This window comes from Penicillium cinerascens (assembly GCF_028974065.1).
Source record: "Penicillium cinerascens strain IBT 15544 chromosome Unknown scaffold_4_segment0_segment0, whole genome shotgun sequence".
Classification (NCBI taxonomy): Eukaryota; Fungi; Ascomycota; class Eurotiomycetes; order Eurotiales; family Aspergillaceae; genus Penicillium; species Penicillium cinerascens.
The window spans coordinates 249,215-268,673 of NW_026695297.1; the positions used below are offsets into that span (position 1 = coordinate 249,215).

Sequence of the window (19,459 nt, forward strand, 5' to 3'; positions counted from 1 at the left end):
ACCAGATCACTACACGTTTTGGTGGCTCGGAATGCCTACTATTTAGGGTGGACACCGCACCTGGGCATCCTATTATAGAAGAGACCCCGGGGAGATGGTTTTCAATACCGGGATTTGCATGCTGTGTAACCACCACGCAAGAACCCGCGACCTGCAGCATGATGTCACATTTCCTCTTTGTTCATCCGACAGGAAGGTCAGTCAGGTCAGTACTTGGAATTAAACTTGAGCGGACGAGGGTTTGTGTAACGATGCTAAGCAACCCTGTTCCCGATATATTTTCATAGACTACAGTGGCATCACACAAGTCTCCGACCCCATACAGACCGTCTTTCATTCTGCCGCATTTTCTGGCGGTCCAAACTTGGCTACCATCACTAATACTTGTTAAATAAGCTATTTGGCTCTGAAATAAGACCAAGAAGATGTTCCAAAAGATGTTTCAAAAGATGTTTCAAAAGGTGTTCCAAAAGGTGTTCCAAAAGGTGTTCCAAAAGATGATGTGGTCGTAAATAATTCTAGTCTCTAGGGGGCCATATCTATGATAGTGTAACGAATGAACTTCCTGGAGCAATCTTCGACAAGGCCCCACCCGACTTCGATCCCAAGAACTCGACCGGACCCATTTCTGTACTTCGGTTGCCTTGAAGGAATCCACAACAAAAGCCGACTATGAGCGTCGAAAAACGCCCAAAAGGTCCGTGCAACACTTAGTGCGTTGGGCCCAGTGGACGAGCAAGTGGATGGAGGTGTGATTGCGGCAGTGGAAGGAATGGATTCCGGAATTGGCCTTTTGATGCCAGGGGTGTTCACACAATCAGGCTTAAAGCTGTTCCATGAGGGATAATTTTTGTTATCATCAAGTTTTAGGCCTGCGGTCTTATCCAGCATTATCCATTCCATCGGAACAGCAAATCAAGCCCCTCCCATTTAAACTCCATAACGCCATGCCATTCCGCTCCTTTAAATGCACGACAGTAGAGTATCTACCTATGTAGGTACAAAGTCTAGTATACAATAGCCAACAACCATCTATGTGCTATCCTCAGTGTAATTCACCTTTTTTGCACGGCTACTTCTCCGCGAGCTGGGTGCCTTCGCAGGAGCGTCTTCCAGCTCTGCGGACAGACCACTCAACTCGTCTAACTCCGGAGCAGAGTCGATCTCTTCAGCCTTCCGCTTCGTGCGAGACTTGATCGAGGATGAGGTGCGTCGAGGAGCCCGGGCGGTTTTCTTCACTGGTGTCTCCAAGATACCATTGGTATCAGGTTCCTTTTTGATCTTCTTCGGACTAGCCTTGGGTTTCACGATCTTCTTGGCCGGGCGGAGCCATTCTTCCATGCCTCGAGGCCAATATACTCGTCTATCGGGTCCACCCATACCGACCTCCTCGTCGGCGATGGTGCGAGGCGGAGGGACAGCGCCCTCGAGGTCAACAAAGCTACCGTTTTTCTTTGTTTTGCGTGGAGGCTTAAACGGTTTGTTTTCATCCGTTCGTGTGTACGGAATGAGATCGTTGAAAAGGTCATGCCCCGGCAGCTTGAATGTTCTCATCAGTTCAAATACTGCTTGCTCCTTATCTTTCGCCTCGATCATGAGGTCCATCGTAGGGACGCAAGGTGGCAGAGTGGCCACTCGATCGCTGTGTTTGCGCCGCTGGCGGGGTGTGATGGCTGGGGCAGTGGGTTCCGAATAATGCATTTTCTGCGTGATGTTCTTGCGTGACCAGGTGGCTGAAATCCGGTCATAGAGCGCCATGATATCCTGCGTACCCTCGCGCACCTCGTTCGCATCGAACATGATGTTGTGGTGGTGATAGTCAAGGACCAAAGGAATATTCAATTCTTCGCAGATGGGCAGTAAATCGTGAACGGTCCAACTAACATCGTCATTCTCAAGAACTAGCCGGTTCTTGATATCCTGCGACAATATGGCGTAGTTCTCTCGGAACCTGTCCAAGGTGGCTGCTTTGTCGCCGAAGACTCCGCCCATATGCAGAATCATAACAGCATCGCGATCTTGCTGAGGAGGCAATTTGAGCAACTGTAGCATCTCCGAATGAAATTCAAGGTCGCGGTAGGAGCTCTCTACCACCTCTCTTCTTGGAGAACCAAGCTGGGTGAATTGGCCGGGGTGAACCGATACACGGTGGCCGAGCTCCGCGACTACTCGTCCAGCGTCGGCTAATACCTCGGAAGCAAACGGCGCCAACTTGTAGCCGTATTCTTTGTGACTGGCAAACGGAAACATCTCGCTGCTGAGACGCATAAACTTGATGCCGTACTTGTCATTCCAGCGGATCAATTTGACAAGATCCCGCGCATTCGCCAACCCTAGCGCTTCAACGAATGCTTGTCCACGCGCCACATCTGCTGGTTGATTTCGGTCGGGACGGTTCTTGATCGGATGTGCAGGCTGATCTGGGTCCTGTAGAGGGTGTCGGTTCTCCAGGATAGAGGCAATGCGACATGTACGGGAACAGAAAACGGGAGGAGTCGAGTAGCGCAAGTATGTGTTTAGACACGCCTTGGTACGTTAGTATTCACACTGCGTTATGCTGCATCTAGTATGTGCAATATGTGCAACTTACATAGCCAAGGCGTCCTTTCCAGGGGAGAGGGAGGTAGCTGCTATTCACTGGCGGGGGACGTCCCAGAGCCTCCTTCAGCTCCTCGGCCTCAACGGGAACGTCTTCGTCGGACTCTGGATCCAACAAGGCCTCTGCCCGACCCGCAGGCATTGCGACGTCCTCATTGAGGATATCAGCCGGCTTCGCATCGGTGTCATCCGCGTCCACCACCATTGCTACTGCCGTATGTAATTGACGGTATGTATCGCGCACGAGAAAGCGGGGGAATGTCTGAAGAGACGGCACGACAAGGTTCAAGGAGGTATTAGAGAAATGCGCAAAGCTAGCGACGCCTCGATAAGGGAAGCGCAAACTTGGAAGAGCTGCATGACGAACATGGCCCAAAACCGGCCCAGGCGATCTGATGTTCGCCACAGATCGATCGGAGATCCTCAGTAACGAGGGGTGGCGACCCCGCGGGCCAGACCTGGAGCCGGCATGCTGGACAGGCAGACCACGCAGGAGTCGTGCAAAAGGACGACACATCCAGCGGGCTCTCAGTTTCTGGGAGAGTTGAGTGTTGGTGTTGCCAGACAAACGTTGCAAAGTTAAGGGGTGCGGGACGTCGATGACGCGCTAACCGCGACGCGCGCATTTCGTGTTAAAAGGTGATGACTGCTCAACTTCTACTTTACTCGAACCAATAGAGTGCGACTGGAGGTAGGCTCTCGGAGCAATTCTCATGGCACAGTCTGAAAGAATGCTTCACGTACGGAGTGCTGCCTCCACATTCGTTCTGCAGGGACAACTTAGTCTACGCTGCAATTAATCTCGAGGAAGAACAGGAATATCAACCACCCAAGGGAATGAGCTCCACTGGACAAATCACACCCCTGGGAAACACGTTTGGCTGCCTCATGGACCTCAAACTTCAATAAACACACCCGAGACAGCATTCTATTGGATGTCTCCTCATTGGCATGCAGGGGAAAAGGGGATCGCCCACAACCGCGACCTGCCAACATCTAAACCGGTTCTCATCCGAAGCTCCTATGGAGGCCAGATATTGTACTGTAGCTGGTGGAGGGTCCATGCTTTGAGAACAGCCTCCGCCTTCTGCTGCAACGCGTCTGGCCTGGCCTGACATCATGGCTGAATTCCCCATGCAACGGAGAATAATCTCGACGTGGAATGAAGGCACTCTTTCTAGTGAACCTTTCATATTTGCAAGGCTTACGCATCTCACCCCTGCGGCCGCACAGGCAAAGTACTTGGATTTTGTGGAGTGTCGTTCAAAGACAACACTGCAGGAGTGATGCTACATACATACGCTGGGCAGTAATCAATCACCGAGAGGCATAAATTGCCATATTGATGCTCTCTGTGATACACTGACGACGAATAGAGCTAACTCTCCGAGATTTTAAACTTCATCGCCAGGTGAGAAAGTGCGACTGGCAGCATTCTTCGCGTTGCGAGGCTCATTACTTGTCCGCCAACTTGGACCATAGAATGATGGCATCCATCATTCCTCCGGGGAACGCTGGAGAATGCCAACAGCCAAGTTAAATATTTATACTCGATCTTGTCCGGTGTTGCACTATCCTGCTTCTTCAGCCGTCTGTGCCTTCAGAGCCGAGATATTACCCTGGTGGTTAATTGCTTGCTTGCAGATTGTTGACCTGTTAATACATCTGACCCATTAAACTGTGAGTGGTTCATCACCTATACCTAGCTATACCTGGGGTGCTGACAAGGTCATAGGTATTCTACATTCAAAATGAAGGGAGTTGCTTTCATCGCAGGCTTGCTGGCCACGGGAGCCACTGCCCACATGCAGATGTCCAAGCCTTACCCCATCCGCTCTCCTCTGAACAAGGATGCCAAGGGCCAGAAGGACTACTCTTACACCAACCCACTTTCGTCCTCAGGCAGTGACTACCCTTGTAAGGGCTTTGCCAATGACGAGTTCGACTCCCAGGCCACCTACCAGCCCGGCGGGCAGTACGAGATGGAGCTTGAGGGCAGCGCCACTCACGGCGGCGGTTCTTGCCAGCTTTCTCTGACCTACGACCGGGGCAAGACCTTCAAGGTCATAGAGTCCATGCTGGGCACCTGCCCCATCCCCAAGAAGTACAGTTTCACCGTTCCCTCCGATGCGCCCAGCGGTGAGGCTATGCTCGCCTGGACCTGGTTCAACAAGATTGGCAACCGTGAGATGTACATGAACTGCGCTTTTGTTACCATCGGCGGTGATGACTCCAAGGGCACGGAGGTCCCGGCCGTTGCCGCTGCCCCTGCTCACCCCAAGGCCGAGGGCAAGAAGGTCAACCACATGCAGCAGATGGAGCACCCTCATGAGGTTGTCTCGCACCATCCCATGGGCCACGCCGCTCACCCCAACAAGGAGCACGCCGCTCACCATCCCATGGGCCACGCCGCTCACCCTAACATGGACCACGCCGCTCACCCTAACATGGAGCAGCGTGATATCTCCTGGATGGAGACCCACAGCATGGCCACCGCGTTTGACAGCCTCCCTCCTATCTTCGTCGCCAACGTTAACCAGGAGGGCAAGTGTGTGACCATCGAGGGTGAGCCCGTCAACTTCCCCGAGCCAGGTGACAACGTTATTGGCCAGGCTTCCGGCAAGGGCTACAAGTGCGCTGGTAACGCTCCTTTCCTCGGCTCTTCCGACTCCGGCTCTCCCGACTCCAGCTCTTCCGACTCCGGCTCTTCCGACTCCAGCTCTTCCGACCCTAGCTCCAAGAGTACAAACGACACAAAGGATTCCGAGAGCACCAAGGATTCGTCCGCCATCCCTGCCGATAACAAGAAGGCCAACGCTACTCGCAGCGAGAAGAGTGACCCGGCCATGTCCAAGATTGCATCTGCCTTCGGCACCCCCAGCGCTGACCCCCGTGTTGTCACCGAGGCCTCCACCAGCAATGCATTCTCCAGCTACGTTGGCCTATGGGCTTGCCATGATAACGAAATCATGTGCTCCCCCGACGGCTGGTCCTGGGCCATGTGCTCCAACGGCAGACCCATCTACATGGGTTCCGTCGCCGCTGGCACAAGTTGCCGCTTCGGCCAGATGGTTGCTGCCGGTGCTCCCTTGTAAATCTCCAGCTGCATTTCACTTCGACTCCTCCATTGAGAAGATACCCATCTTTGTCGATTGACCTTGCCGACTGGGTCGGTCCTTTCTCCTTTTTCTTTTATCTTCTCCCTCGGGTTTGGTGTTCAGGCGCTGGCAATGATCCATTGATGTCCACGCCGATGCTGATGTCTTATGTCTGATTGATATTCCTAATGATTGTCGGGTGTTGAATGTTTTGCCGCATGCGGAAGGGGGTGGATTTATTGTACTTTAGCTCCAGGAACAATACACTTTAGAACTTTATTTCTATTCTCCAAAGTCGTTTATCACAAGAAATCACATTACCATTATATCCTTAACCGCAATTACCCTTTGCGGTTCCCAGCTATGACCCGATATTTGTACATGCCAATCTTAAGTAAACATGGTATCTCTGCTTTCAAAGCAAAAAGGTCATACAATCGTCCATTGGCAACGGAATTGCCAGCTCAAACCAATATCCTGCATGAATATGTTCTATTGTTACGAAGAACATCATCCTTATGCATGACGAAGCCGTAAATGGTAGGCTTAGTAGTTGCCGGTATAGGCAGAGTTACCGTAGCCGTAACCATTGGCGCCAGTGGCGGTGGCGGCGGGAGTAGCCTTGTTCTTGCGACCGAAGGTGCTGAACCAACCCTTCTCCCGCTTAGTGTCGCCAGCCATCTCGACATCACCGGGAGTAGGGTGGCCAGGCAGGTTGTCGGCACCGGTGGCGTCGGGGCTGTTCTTCCTGCGGCTCCAGAACTTGCGGCCCCTGCCCGAGGTGTAACCGTTGGCGGGGGAGGGACCGAACCGCTTCTCGCGCTTGTGGTGGCGGGCGAGAGCGATCTGGAACAGGATGGAAATCAGGAAGAGGAAGCTAAAGGGGGCGGCGTTAGTATACGTTTTCTGGATGCGGCGAATCGGCATGGCAAAATGCAGATCAGATCCACTTACATTCCAATGATGGCAACTGCGAAGGTGACCTTCTCGAGCTTGCAGGCCATGCCGAAGGTCAACTTGGCCATGGAATGGTCATTGGCGTTGCCAGTACCCAAAGGCGTGTTGACGATACCAGTGCACTTGTCGACACCGTGACGAGTCAGGATGGCGATGGCGATCATGGCGCCAGTGAAGCATACATCGAAGACGACGCCTAGGAAAGCGAAGAAACCGACGCCGCCGAGACAGCAGACGAAAACGGTGCCGAGCAGGCCATATAGAGTGGCAGCACCGGACAGACCTTCGACGGCCTTGATCCACGTAGCGATGTGGAGGTTATGCTGGGCCAGGATGGCCAGGTAATAGGAGAAGATGCCGAGGATGACGGCCGCATCGAGGAACTGCAACACGCGTATAGCGAGTGCGCAAAAACGTAGAATCACTCCGCCCATGCCCATGGTGAATAGTGTATAGAGGAGGAAGGGAAGGGAAGTTGGAAGCCCGAGGCACCAGGATTCAGGGCTAGGACGGGTTTATAAGGAACCGAGCAGAACCTGGCCCCATCGAGACGCAAGTGTTGATGATCAGTGGATGCGGAACAGGTCGAACCCTGGTTCACGCCGTGTTGAGTGGCTCAGCCACCGCGACGTGATGTCATTGCATGAAATCATCTCTCCACCGGGCTCGGCATGACGGTTGTCATTGGGCACGATGGCCTCCGCCACCGCATGTGAAGAATAAAAAGAATTTGAAAGGCTGAAAAGTGGTAAATTTGAAGCATCAGCCACACTGCGCCATCGGCTTTGGGGAGGCGGGTCTCGTCCTTGGTTAGGTCGAGCTATTGTACACTATGCAACTTAAAATGGTTCTGCCTGTTGTGGACAAGCTATCCCTGCACATCCACTAATATCTTGCAGTGCTTGTCCCGATGCTCGAGTAAGACCTTGAACCCTTTGTCCACCACTTCCTCCAGGGCGATGCGCGAGGTGATCATGGCTTCCGGTTTGAGTTGACCTGAAGCCCCTAGGTTAGCTTTTTAATAAAACACCGAAACACCCCAAAAGGGAGACGCCTGGGTACTTACCGTAGTTCACTGCGCGGATCGTATCCAAAAACGACATTTCGTCGTACAAGGCTGCACCCATATACCGGATCTCGTTGTACATCAACTGATTCACGGGGATGGACGGCGCCTTTTCCCACACTGCGATATTAACAATCGTACCCTGCGCACGACAGGCCGGTATGGCACCGATGAGCGCCTTCTCCACGCCCGCCGCGTCGAAAATAACGTCTGCGCCAACGCCACCCGTAATCCCTCGCACGCGCTGTGCGACATCGCCCTCGCGCGGGTCAAGAAGGTGCGAGGCGCCGTAGTCCCTGCAGAGCGTCTTACGGTTATCCATCAATTCAGCCACCATGATGTTTCTCGCGCCTTGCAGCTTCAGCACCTGCACGACGCCGATCCCAATCGGGCCGCCGCCGACCACCAGCACATTGTCGCCGACTTTAAACGGTGACAGGTTCACTGCATGCCAAGCGACGGCTAGTGGTTCGATGAGGGCCGCGGCTTCCAGGGAGACGTTCTCGGGGATCGGGTAGAAGTGGCTGGCTGGTGCGACTATCTTTTTGGACATGCCGCCGCCGTAGCCTGAAGAGATGTGGTTAGTATCGGGTGCTCTGGATGATTGGACAAGTCTTACCGCTTAATCCAATGAATCCAATATTTGCGCAACAGTGGTTGTAGCCTTGCTTGCAGGCACCACATGTTCCATCATAGATGGTCGGACGCACGACGGCGCGTTGGCCGGGAGAAACGTGCGTGACGTCCTCGCCTACTTCTTCGATGATGCCGCTGAATTCATGACCCATGGGGGCGGGATATGTTGAGCCCGTGACGTGATGGGGGTTTTCCGGGATCAGCACCGGACCACTGGTATACTCGTGCAGATCTGTCGGATGTTAAGACGAGCTTGGGAGTATAGAGAGATGAAAACCCCACCACTTCCGCAGATTCCAACAAACGCCGGTTTCATCTGTAGCCCTCTTAGTATGATAACCACGATGCTCAAATTTTATGAATACCAACTTTGACTTGACCTTTGCCACATACTGGCTCCTCAACTTCGTCCACGCGGATATCTCCCGGTCCGTGGAAACGGACAGACTGCATCAACGGCGCACTTTTGAGTGTGGTATGCAGTGTGCCCTCCGACTGGGTGGTTGTGTTCAACATGTTGACTACCTCTGAGCGTATCGGTTGTGTCGGCATTTCAATTGTGTGACTTCGTCGCTAGGTGTCTGTGTATTCACTAGCCGAGGAGTCATGGCTGCTGCTGGGAAGGGCCTTTTATATTATCGCCAACGGAAACAGGTTCGATTACATCCATCTTGATAGAAGGGTGTGGCAAGATATGACAGGGTGGGAACAGAAGAGTCGGGATTTGAGAATCACCAAGGTTACAAGTACTAGTCGGACTACGAGCCAACCACTGAGAGGGCTTTGCACAGTATGAATCAGATTAAATGCTGTAGACGTAATCCATCGTGAGTGCAGCTGTTATCTTGCTCCAACGAGGTTCAACGATAGGGGAAGCAGGGTATGTATGTCCGAGCTTGATATCCGAGATAGTGATCACTTGGACTCTGGAAACGCCGCCGATTTGCTGGGTTCACCAAGGAAGGATGATCCATCGCCCCTTCTTGAGTCACGAGCAGCTCCACCCCAAGGATCTCGGGCTGAGAAGCTGCTTGACCAGAAGCTGTGTGGCCGGCATCGAAACCGACGACCGGGGTACCGAGAAAGATGGCGTCATGAGGAACTCCAATAGAAAACAGCTCTGCAGCACGGCACGATATACAGGAACAAGATCTGACCTTCTAGTGAAACAGTCGAAACATCATCGAAGCACGCCAGATGACATTAGGCCAAGCTTAAAACGGGGCCGCTTGCAGATGAATGACATCGCCGACAGGGATGTTTGAATTAGGGTTGTCATACATCATGAGCTGACTGGAGGCTCTTTTCCCCAGAAACCGAGAGATTGAGCTGGTGGTCGAGAACCCACCAATGAGCGGCTAGCGGTGTTGACATGCCACGCAGGGGAATGAATATCGAGGGTTGGGATGGCATCGGATACAAGCCCAGCCACTCAGGAGGCCTTCTCGCGTTGCTGTTCCACAAATGCACGGAGGATCGAATCCAGACCCTCGTTGCGGCGAGCGAGCAGCATCACGTCTGTGACATTAACCGTCGACCGCCCGGCATGCCTAATGCGGTAATACCGATCAGTTACGAGCCCGCTACCACGGTGATGAAACAAGCAGGATCCTGCGTTTCTGAGTTGATGTGATGTTAGATTTAACTCACTTGGCGAAGGACTCTAGGTCCTGGCTGACCGTTTCTGCGAGATAAGTCAGCCACACGGACGCGATGGGAAGTTGGCGCAACACGCGACGTCGAGATGTTGCCAGTTGGAACCGACAAGCGCGAAGTCTTCACGATCAAAAAAGACACCTACCGATTTGAGCCCACACCATCTCTGTCAGAGCACCGATGAACTGCGGCGTAGCGTTGACGCCTAGCTTGATGGTCTCCTCGTCAACGATCTTGCCGATAGACAGCCACAGGGCAGACTTTAGGCGCTAGGGACCTTGTGAGCTGTTTGAATCCCTCGGTATCAGAGAGCACTCACCTCCTCAAGTCCAACTTCATCGGTCTCCATGATGGCACTGGATGTAAAGGAGAGAGAAGCGCGTCCCATACATTCCACCACGGTGATGTGATTGGCTTGGGACGCGTCACCGGAGAAATAGCTGATCCGCGGCCCGAGTTATCCGGAGGCTTCTCGACGCATTCTTTTCTTCAGGTTCAAGGCATCAGGACAGCGTTCTCGTTTCGTTGTTCAAGAGTTGGGAGCTGCTCAATCGCTTCCACTTCACTTGCATCCTCCTCATATCCCTTATTTCCATCACATACCACCGGCCACCCCCATTTCCATCGCTTCCGTCTTCTCCGAGCCTTCCGTGTCCCCCACCAACTACAAAAACTCGACGCAGAATGGCCGACGCAAACGCCCCAGACCTCGGCGAGAAGGCCGCCGAGGCCGCCAGCGAATTCTTCCGTGAGATATACGGTTATTTCGAGACCGCCGTCTACCGCTTCTGCAAGAACTTCTATAAATCCTTCGCGGATGTTAGCGTGAACCGATGGGCCAAGGTCATTGCAAGTGTGGTCTTCTACATTCTCATCCGTCCATACATCGAGAAGTTCTTCAAGTACCTGCACGACCGTGAGCGCCGCAAGGAGAAGGAGAAGAAGGAAGCGGAGAAGGCCAAGCTGGGCGGGAAGAAGGCCAAGGTGTCTGCCAACTCGCTGCGCGGTGGTGACAAGGGCAAGGTGCTTGGCGAGGTGGACAACACGGATGACGAGGTCGAGGACGATGAGGAGGACGAGCTGGCTGAAGCTAGCGGTGTCCCTGAGTGGAACAAGATGGCTCGCAAGCGCCAGAAGAAGTACATCAAGAACCTACAGAAGAAGGAAGGCCCCAAGGCTGAGAAGTTTACCGAGGAGGAGATTATGGAGTTGCTGGACTGGAGCGAGTCCGAGGGTGAGAAGAAGGCGAAATAGGGGCTCTTTCATGCTTGTTGATGGATGTTGCTGGATATAGACCTGTGAATGTTGCTAATGTGTATTCTACTATTTCACCACTGTATACTAACTAACTTTACGGAGTTCATGAAATATCAGATGTGAGCATATAATCCAAAGTCATCATCCAAAAAAACTTCAAAAAGGATATAATTTCCACGCCTGGGCACCCTTGATTTGTCCTCGTAAACATGATGTGGTCGTAATAGAAAGAAGAAAATGTGGCAGTATCTAAGAAAGGCCTCTTTCAAACTGAAATCAATGCAGCCGGCGCAGCGCTTCAATCATTCTCTTCACCTCCTCTACATCGCCCGAGCCCACCTCCGCCACGATATCCTCTTGCAGGCTAGGATCACAGGTCAAGAATTGCTCGATAAGCTCGCCATCCACGAATCGATATGGCGCGTCGGCGGAGCGAACAAGCGTACGGAAGGCGCGGAACTTGTTGAAAGGCAGGTCGCCCAGCGAGTCCACCTTACTGGCGATGGCGTTTTGGAGGGTCATTAGGAAATCTTGGTGCTCTGGGTTGATGAGCGCGAAGAGATAGATCGATCCCTCAACCTGTGAATGGTTAGCAAGCGTAATTTCTAATTCCAAATGCAATACATACTGTTGCCATGAATGCTCGCGGGGTCACCAAGACGCTGGCCAGCTGGGGGATGTGAATCGGACGGATGCGGTTGACCATCTCTCCCAGGGCGATCTCGCTTGTTGGCACGAGCCGGTGTTTGTCTTGATCAGTGACGCCGTTGGTGTTGCGGGACAGGACGATCAAGTTGCCTTCGGCTTCACTGAGTAGGAACGTGTCTTTGTCGACAGAGGCCACGGCCGTGCTCCAGACTGTTTGATAGTGGCGGCCGATCTCCTTCAGCTCATCCTTGACCCCATCCTCGCCAGGGACGTACTTCACAATGCAGACACTCTTCATGAGATCAGCCACCACGATCATGTCGTCGATAACGGTGACATCGATGGGTGCAGTGGATGTTCGATAGGTGGCGAGCTTCTCGAGCTTGAGCGCTCCAGCGTTGTTATCAATTGTCTTGTAGACGACAACCTTGGGACAACGTCAGTAAACAGTAAAGGCCCAGTAAGATTTACAACTTACAGTCTTCACCAGCGCCGCGACAATCCGGTCACCCATCATGGCCAATGCTCGGCATGCACCCATGACCGGCATCTCGGCGACCTGGGTCAGCTTGCGCCCATGGTCCACCTCCAACACCAGAATCCGCCCGCGGATTGACCCTTCTTTATCCTCATCCATAAACGCCGTACCGACAATGAACCGATCTTTAGTCTCACAATTACCAACTGGGAACTCAGCTCGAATAACACTCTCGACCAGCTCGTCCGGATTGAGCTCCAACGCATCCAGGCGCCGGAACATGATCTCGTCAGCAAGGACGAAATGGCTCTTCACGATCTCAACACCATCTTCCAACTTGCGATCGATCGTACCAAGGCCAAACGCCTTTTCGGATGGAGAGTAGGCAACACGACGCACAGTCGATCCCATCGGTAGCGTTTGGATCTGGGTTGTGCGCTCCTTATCCACCAGTGCAATCTTTAGCTCTTTGGCAGTGGCCACGGCGATAGATTCGGGATATGCTTCTGCGTTCAGATGGCAGATGCGAGATGCACCTTCAGAATTGACTGCAGAGTATATAATCCGGCCTTCGGAGCCGTAGATCAGACTGGGGTTCTCGCAGGTTGCGAAGACGTTAAACAAGCCATCTCCTCGGGGTAGCTTCTTGAATGTTGGCTGTTCAGACCCGAGAATCAACTTATTCATGCCTGTTAGTGAGAAGTTTTTGGTATCCAACGCAAATGTAATAACACTTCCGTCGGCCATGGAGACAAACAGGGTGGGAGGGCTGTCGGCAAGAACGTCCGCCACAAGGACAGATCGAGGGAATGCCTCTCCTGTCGGACCTAATGATTTGCTCTGGAGTTCGGCAAGGTCATTGATGGCCAGGACTGACACCTTTGCTGATTGGGGGAATCCGGCGATACACACACCTGCCGGCTTGTACGGGACGGTCACGCCCGAAATCTGCTGGTCTGCACCGAGATTTTTCTGAGTGATAAGGCTCACATCACTCTGGATGTCAAAGGATGCTAAAACCTGACCGCTGATGACCAGGGCGAGGTTATCATCGTTGGCTGAGGCGGCAGTGATTGCTTTTTGCGTGGGTGGAGTCCACTCAAAGGTGACCATCCCACTTTCGAGATCGGCTATCACAGCTCGCTTCTCTGTGACCTGCAGGATTCGACCACCCGGAAGGTTTGTCGCTAAGAGAGTGCTTTCAGTCAAGGAAAGCCCCAGGAAATCCTCTAGCTCCTCGACTTCTCCATCAACGCTGAAGCGGAAAATGCGGGTTTCATCAACGAACGTCACAAGGAGCGTATCGAGAAATCCGCCTGTACTTTGGGATTGCAGACCCCAGAGATCCGTAATGTGATCCATCTCCCCCAATACACCCAGCTCTTCCATGCCGACACCGCTTCGCACGCTGCGCAAAGTACCGTCGTCAAATGCACCGGAGCCGGTCACGATCCGAGCTTGCCCGGTCGAGAACTCATGTGTATGACTCTCACTGGTGCGGTTGCCCAGGTCCATCAAAGTGAAATCCAGAACGGGAGCGATGTTGGACAATGTCTGAATGACCTCAAACCCGCCATTGTTGATGCGGAGAACCTGCGAATCGCCCTGGTGCGAACCGACGAAGAGAACTCCTCCACCGAGATAGACAAGTACTGTCGCACGCGATGTACTGCCAAGGTAATCGAGCTTCCAGTCCTCGACATTGCCCTCGCTATTCAAAACGATCATGAGGAAGAATAGCCGCCCGTAGTCATCAGCCAGTAGCCATCGCTGACTATCGACCTTCTCCCAGGCCACGAAGACGGTTGCTTCATCGAGATCGCGCGAGATCATATCATTCGCATTATCGTCAATGTACTTAATTGATGTTTCTCCCAGAACAATGAGACCACCTGGTGGGACAATTAGTATTTAAAGATCAACACCGCAAATCAGGAACAAAAACATACCTAGGGGTGCCGGGATGGGAATCAGATGTGACGATCCCATATCGAGCTCATGTGCAAACACTCCACCCTCCAGCTTCTTCTCCTGCACCTCCTTGAACGTAGCGTCCGCAGAAGAACTCGATGTAGCCCGAGTATACTCCAGCTCTCGGATCCGCAGCCGGACCTTTTTCTGATTATCTTCATACAACAGCGCCAGCCATGGCTGATTTGACCCGGAATGAAGAAACGCTGATGATCGAACAAACAGCTCATCGATGCGTGAGGCAGTCGGGTCACCCAGTTCTCCAACCTGCGGGGCATCACCTTGCCCAGCCGCGTGCGAGACCCGTCCTTTCCTCTTGCTCGGCTCGATAATCGGAATGACAACGATGATCCCCTCGTAAATCTCAAGCGTCATGAAGCGCCCGCTCGGGTCAATGAGACACCGTGGCTCCGTTTGAGCCTCCCGGGAGGCCGGGTCCGAAATATCCTGGTATGAGCGGGCAGTCTGGATATCATTCTTCTCGGCGTTCCACGCTAACGTGAAGTAATTATACTGGTCGGTGCCCACAAAGAGATGATCGGTCAGCGAGTTGGCCGGAGCGGGAAGGCGGGCGAGCATCGTCACCTGCGCGAAGAGCACGCGGGTGGCTGCGAGTGTCATTCCATCAGGGGTGAGGGTGTAGAACTCGAGGCGATTTGCTTTTCTATAAATTAATCGACGTATCAGCCTATGTTGTCTGGTAGCACGAAGCTATGCTCGAACTATGCCGCCCCGCAATCTCCGAGCATCGTTTGGCGGACTCACGCGAGAACCAAGCAGTCATCCTCTGCATTCATAAAGTTCAGCTTGACCGCATGGCGAATGCCGCTAGCGCGGTGGATGGGCACCACGTAGGCCATGGTGTTGGTTCAGCGAGCCGCGATCTGTTGGAGATCTTTCACAATTCCGTCGGGCGGAGCTTGCTTCTCGGTGTTGCGGGTCCACTGCGGAAGGGGGAGCTGCAAGTCGAGAAGATACCGGTAGAGGATGGCCAGGTAAAAAGAAGAGTAACTCAATCCCGGATTGGTACTTGGTGCATTTCTCAACCGCAAGGATTGAGCTGTTGCAGAATTGGAAGTTGCGAGGTCGGGCGGTGCCAAGGACAATTAAGTCCGCGCTTACAGCCGAAAACAGGTTCATCTCCACCAGCTGTAGAGCTACTTGTATTTCCAACCTTGGAAGTTTTACCTAGTCATGACAATCCAATGGCTCCTTGTTTGAAGTGATTTGATATTTCAAAATGATTAAATTCTTTCTAAATCACCAAGTCTACAGAATCGTCATTCGCCTCGTCCAAGCAGTGCTCCCGCGCAAAAAAAAAAAAAAAAAAAAAAAGCTGGCAGGCCTCATAAAAGCCATAAGGCAAGGCTGGGAAAAGAAAAGCTAGGGATACATAACCCACCAACGGATTCGACAAAAAGGGCGGAGAGTATATATGCTGGGTCATCTAGACAAGAGATGATATGACGAGAAGAACAGCAAGAGAAAAAGGGAAATTTCATCACTCATGACCAAACGTCCTCCTGGTAGCTGCCGCTACTCCGCATGTGCTTGACCATCTCCTCGCCCTTCTCCGGGGGCATACCCCGCTGCTGGGCGATGATGTGGCCGAGCACCAAGTTAACCTCCCTGGCCATGTTGGCGGCGTCACCGCACACGTAGAAGTTCGCCTTTTGCTTCAGCAGGTCGCTGACGAGCTCGGCGTTCTCCCTCAAGCGCTGCTGAACGTAAACCTTCTGGGGACCCTCGCGAGAGAAGGCGGTGATGATCTTCAGGGTGTCACCCATCTGGTCCTGGTAGGTCTGGTAAAACTGTCAGCATGGTATGTCTATTGAATGTTGGGATGACACTGTATCATACCTTGAATTCATCCGCGTAGAGGAAGTCCTCATCGGCCTTGCGGCATCCGAAGAACAGAAGCGTGGTGCCAACCTTCTCGCCCTTGGCGGCCAATGCAGCACGTTCCTGGATGAAACCACGGAAAGGAGCAACACCGGTACCGGGACCAACCATGATGATCGGCTTGGAAGGATCGGAAGGCAGCTTGAAGTTGGAATGGCGGATGTGAACCGGGACGTGGATACCATCGTACTTGTTGCGAGGACCGGTGATCGAGTAAGTCAAACCGTGAGGATCGGGAGAGGGATCACCATTCTGCTTCTGCTTGAGAGCCAGGAGGTAGTTGGTAGTAACACCCTTCACAATGTGCGAAGCACTGGGCAGACGAACGGACTCGACGACAGCAGTGATGCTGATCTTGTCCTTTTGAACCATGGAAGAAGAAGAAATGGAGTAATAACGGGGTTGAAGCTTATTGAGACCTTCGATGAGCAGAGAGAACGGAACATCGGCGAACTTCTTGGAGGTAATGCTTTGCAAGGCCTGAGCAATGTTGAAGCGCTGGTTGGTGATCTTCTCGTGGAAGTAGTCCTTGTCATTGCCCAGGCGAACAATCTCGTTCTTGCTGGCGTCATCCGGAGCAAAGGCAGCGAGGGTCGAGACGAACTGGCGGGACACCGGAGCACAGACTTCCATGTAGTAGCGGGCCGCAGCGTCGTAGGTGGTCGGAGTTGGGATGGGAACCTTGGCAGTAACATCCATGCCCTTGACGTTAATCACGGAGTGGCGCTTGCCCTCAAGACCAAAGACTTCGAGGAAACGGTCAACCTCCGCACCGGAGTTGGTAGGCCAAACAGCAATGTGGTCACCGGTCTGATAGCTCAGGTTGCTATCAGCGATACTGATTTCCATGTGCAGACAGTTGCGGCCCTTGACAGTGAACAATTCGCGGGATTCAACAATCGGGGCAATGAACGGGTTGTGCGCAGAGAAGGGGCCCTTAGCGCGGCCCTCACGGTGGGCAGCGGTGGGCTCTCCCAGGTACACAGTGTCGTGTTCGGCGGTGGTTTCATCATCCTCGGAAACGCAGAAGACGGGCTCGTAAACGGCTTCGCGCTCCTGCAGATCCATGGTGTCGGTCAGAGCGGCCCACATGGGTTCCTTCCAGGCTAAGAAGTCCTCCTCCATGGTACCGGCACCGTCGTCACCCTCACCGGCGGATCCAATGCGCTTCGCACCCAGCTTGGTGAGAGCGGTATCAACGTGGCGGACCATGGCATTGTAGTGCTCGTAGGTGTTGTTTCCAAGACCGAACGCGACATACTTCAGGGAAGACAGAGGCTGATCATCGGCGGAGGCGCCGCTCTCAAAGGCCACGTCGTCGCCAGTCAGGAACTGATAGAACTCCACGGCGTTATCGGTGGGCTCACCCTCGCCGTAGGTGGCCAGAACGAAGAAGGCGACTTTATCGCTGGGGAAGGTGTCCAGATTCTCGTAGTCATAGTCCTCGATATCGGCCACCATAGTCTTCAGACCGAAACGCTGGGAGCCCTCCTTAGCCAGACGCGAGGCGTAGTCCTCGGCGGTACCGGTCTGCGAGCCATAGAAGATCACACAGTTCTTGCCCGTCTCGTTCATCTTCTCAACAATGTTGCGGGTCTTGCCGCTCTTAGCGGCTCCGTTCATCGCGGTGGCGGAGGCGGCGTAGGGGTCTTTGGGGACCGCCCAGTAGGTCCCCTTGGTGAAGTAGGCGATGCTACCCACCAAGAGAGCCACCAGGACGACCAGATCGAGAGTGTCGAGTTGCGCCATGTTGGGGTTGAGTACGCGACCCGTAGGGGGCGGAGAATGCCCGGGCGAAGAGCGCGGCAGAGGGGAAAACTCTGTAAACGGGGAGAAGCGATCCAACGGGAAGAAAAGAAGACGACAAGAAAACGTCCCCGGATTTTCAAAGACTTCAGATCTTCAGTCCAGAGAAAGAAGACCCCTATTCACAAGTATGAAGGAAAGAACAAAGTGGTCTGACCTCCGAGATCCGGTCGGAGCAAAGTGGATCTTTCACCTGCCGAGCCCCCTCATGCACACCGACTCAAATTTTATACCTAGGTAGTGTGTGGTACAAACAGTAAATTGAGTAAAATCCAAGGGGTATAGCGTTTGGAGCAGAAGAATAATCCCCGCAATTCACGTATTTGCCCGGTATTTATAACGAACGGATCGCCCTCGGCTGATGGGGGAGGCCTTATATCTCTCCGTGGGGCAAACAGTCTATCGGAAAGAGAAGTCGGCCCCCGACCACGTTGGGAAACCTTAGAATGGCCCTGTTGCACACTATGACAGATACGCGTGATAACGCTTAGTCCTGGACCACTGCCAGTACCCCAATGGCGTCTCTTCCCCAGTCCTGGAGACCCTCGGGTCAACCCCGTTCGGCAGGCCCGTCCGGGAGATCGAGCGTCGCCCGCGCCGACGTAGCGCGCGCACCTTCGCCTCGACTACGGAAACTGGCAAAAGCCCGCTTTGTGCACTTTGCCTATGCCTTTCGAAGTTTGGTACATCGGAGTCAATCATTTTCTTCCGCACTCCCCCGAATCTGTGAGCGCGGCCTGATTCCGCTCTGTGCGGCCCTCCATTCCTCATACTTTGTGTGCGAGTGTCCGTGCGGAGAGAACACATGGAGAACCTACATAAGGGACGCAGCCCTATATTCATCTGTTCATCTGTTCACCTGTTCATATGGTGATGGCATGTTCTGTCGGGAAGCCATGCCTCCGGGGAACCAGCGAAACCATCCAGGCCGACTAGTATGTACTGATGACTTGGGCCTCCCCACGAGGACCGACATAGTCCCCACTGATCCTCCGACTCGGCACGTTCATACATTGCGAGTTCCCCTGCAAAGGCAGGCACGAGCGAGGCCGATCCTGGATGTATGAATCTGGGGACACGCGACATGACGATGCGGGGATCGGTGTGGGGGCCTTTCATATGATTGCCGTGATACTGGCAATACTGGTAGCCTAGGTTGGGCTGATCCTTTCAAAATTCTCTGTCCGTCTTTTGCACGAGGTGTGAACCCTCGGCTGGGGCAGTTTGTATACCGCGATGGACATCTATCGGACACCGCCGTTTGACGCCTCTCGTGTGGAACATCCTGTCTCGATATCGCCACTAGGCAGCAGGATACACTCTAGCTGAACAGCCACGGTCTCACGTAGAACGATTGTAAATGGTATATTTGCCTGGGGCTGACAT

General features: G+C 53.3%; 8 protein-coding genes across 8 annotated transcripts; 2 read left to right on the forward strand and 6 right to left on the reverse strand.

The window, feature by feature from the left end:
- Positions 1-1,032: 1,032 nt before the first annotated feature.
- On the reverse strand, positions 1,033-2,803 carry N7498_008033 (UV-endonuclease UVE-1; the record flags this gene model as incomplete). Its single annotated transcript, XM_058455095.1, has 2 exons — positions 1,033-2,526; positions 2,591-2,803. The coding sequence occupies 2 exons, from the start codon at positions 2,801-2,803 to the stop codon at positions 1,033-1,035; spliced, it is 1,707 nt and encodes a 568-aa protein (XP_058305083.1).
- Positions 2,804-4,349: 1,546 nt separating this feature from the next.
- On the forward strand, positions 4,350-5,693 carry N7498_008034 (putative extracellular protein; the record flags this gene model as incomplete). Its single annotated transcript, XM_058455096.1, has 1 exon — positions 4,350-5,693. The coding sequence occupies one exon, from the start codon at positions 4,350-4,352 to the stop codon at positions 5,691-5,693; it is 1,344 nt and encodes a 447-aa protein (XP_058305084.1).
- A 549-nt stretch (positions 5,694-6,242) lies between these two features.
- On the reverse strand, positions 6,243-7,093 carry N7498_008035 (uncharacterized protein; the record flags this gene model as incomplete). Its single annotated transcript, XM_058455097.1, has 2 exons — positions 6,243-6,573; positions 6,651-7,093. 2 exons carry the CDS (start codon positions 7,091-7,093, stop codon positions 6,243-6,245), a joined length of 774 nt encoding a protein of 257 aa, XP_058305085.1.
- Positions 7,094-7,521: 428 nt separating this feature from the next.
- N7498_008036 (uncharacterized protein) lies at positions 7,522-8,871 on the reverse strand (the record flags this gene model as incomplete). Its single annotated transcript, XM_058455098.1, has 5 exons — positions 7,522-7,649; positions 7,720-8,286; positions 8,339-8,587; positions 8,638-8,671; positions 8,749-8,871. 5 exons carry the CDS (start codon positions 8,869-8,871, stop codon positions 7,522-7,524), a joined length of 1,101 nt encoding a protein of 366 aa, XP_058305086.1.
- Positions 8,872-9,787: 916 nt separating this feature from the next.
- Positions 9,788-10,360, reverse strand: N7498_008037 (CENP-S family protein; the record flags this gene model as incomplete). Its single annotated transcript, XM_058455099.1, has 4 exons — positions 9,788-9,905; positions 10,006-10,039; positions 10,157-10,280; positions 10,331-10,360. The coding sequence occupies 4 exons, from the start codon at positions 10,358-10,360 to the stop codon at positions 9,788-9,790; spliced, it is 306 nt and encodes a 101-aa protein (XP_058305087.1).
- Positions 10,361-10,695: 335 nt separating this feature from the next.
- Positions 10,696-11,265, forward strand: N7498_008038 (uncharacterized protein; the record flags this gene model as incomplete). The annotated part of the gene is made up of 1 exon (XM_058455100.1): positions 10,696-11,265. The coding sequence occupies one exon, from the start codon at positions 10,696-10,698 to the stop codon at positions 11,263-11,265; it is 570 nt and encodes a 189-aa protein (XP_058305088.1).
- A 279-nt stretch (positions 11,266-11,544) lies between these two features.
- Positions 11,545-15,225, reverse strand: N7498_008039 (DDB1/RSE1 family protein; the record flags this gene model as incomplete). Its single annotated transcript, XM_058455101.1, has 5 exons — positions 11,545-11,847; positions 11,897-12,343; positions 12,395-14,286; positions 14,344-15,029; positions 15,131-15,225. The coding sequence occupies 5 exons, from the start codon at positions 15,223-15,225 to the stop codon at positions 11,545-11,547; spliced, it is 3,423 nt and encodes a 1,140-aa protein (XP_058305089.1).
- A 645-nt stretch (positions 15,226-15,870) lies between these two features.
- Positions 15,871-18,016, reverse strand: cprA (NADPH--hemoprotein reductase cprA; the record flags this gene model as incomplete). Its single annotated transcript, XM_058455102.1, has 2 exons — positions 15,871-16,167; positions 16,226-18,016. The coding sequence occupies 2 exons, from the start codon at positions 18,014-18,016 to the stop codon at positions 15,871-15,873; spliced, it is 2,088 nt and encodes a 695-aa protein (XP_058305090.1).
- Between the last annotated feature and the right edge of the window lie 1,443 nt (positions 18,017-19,459).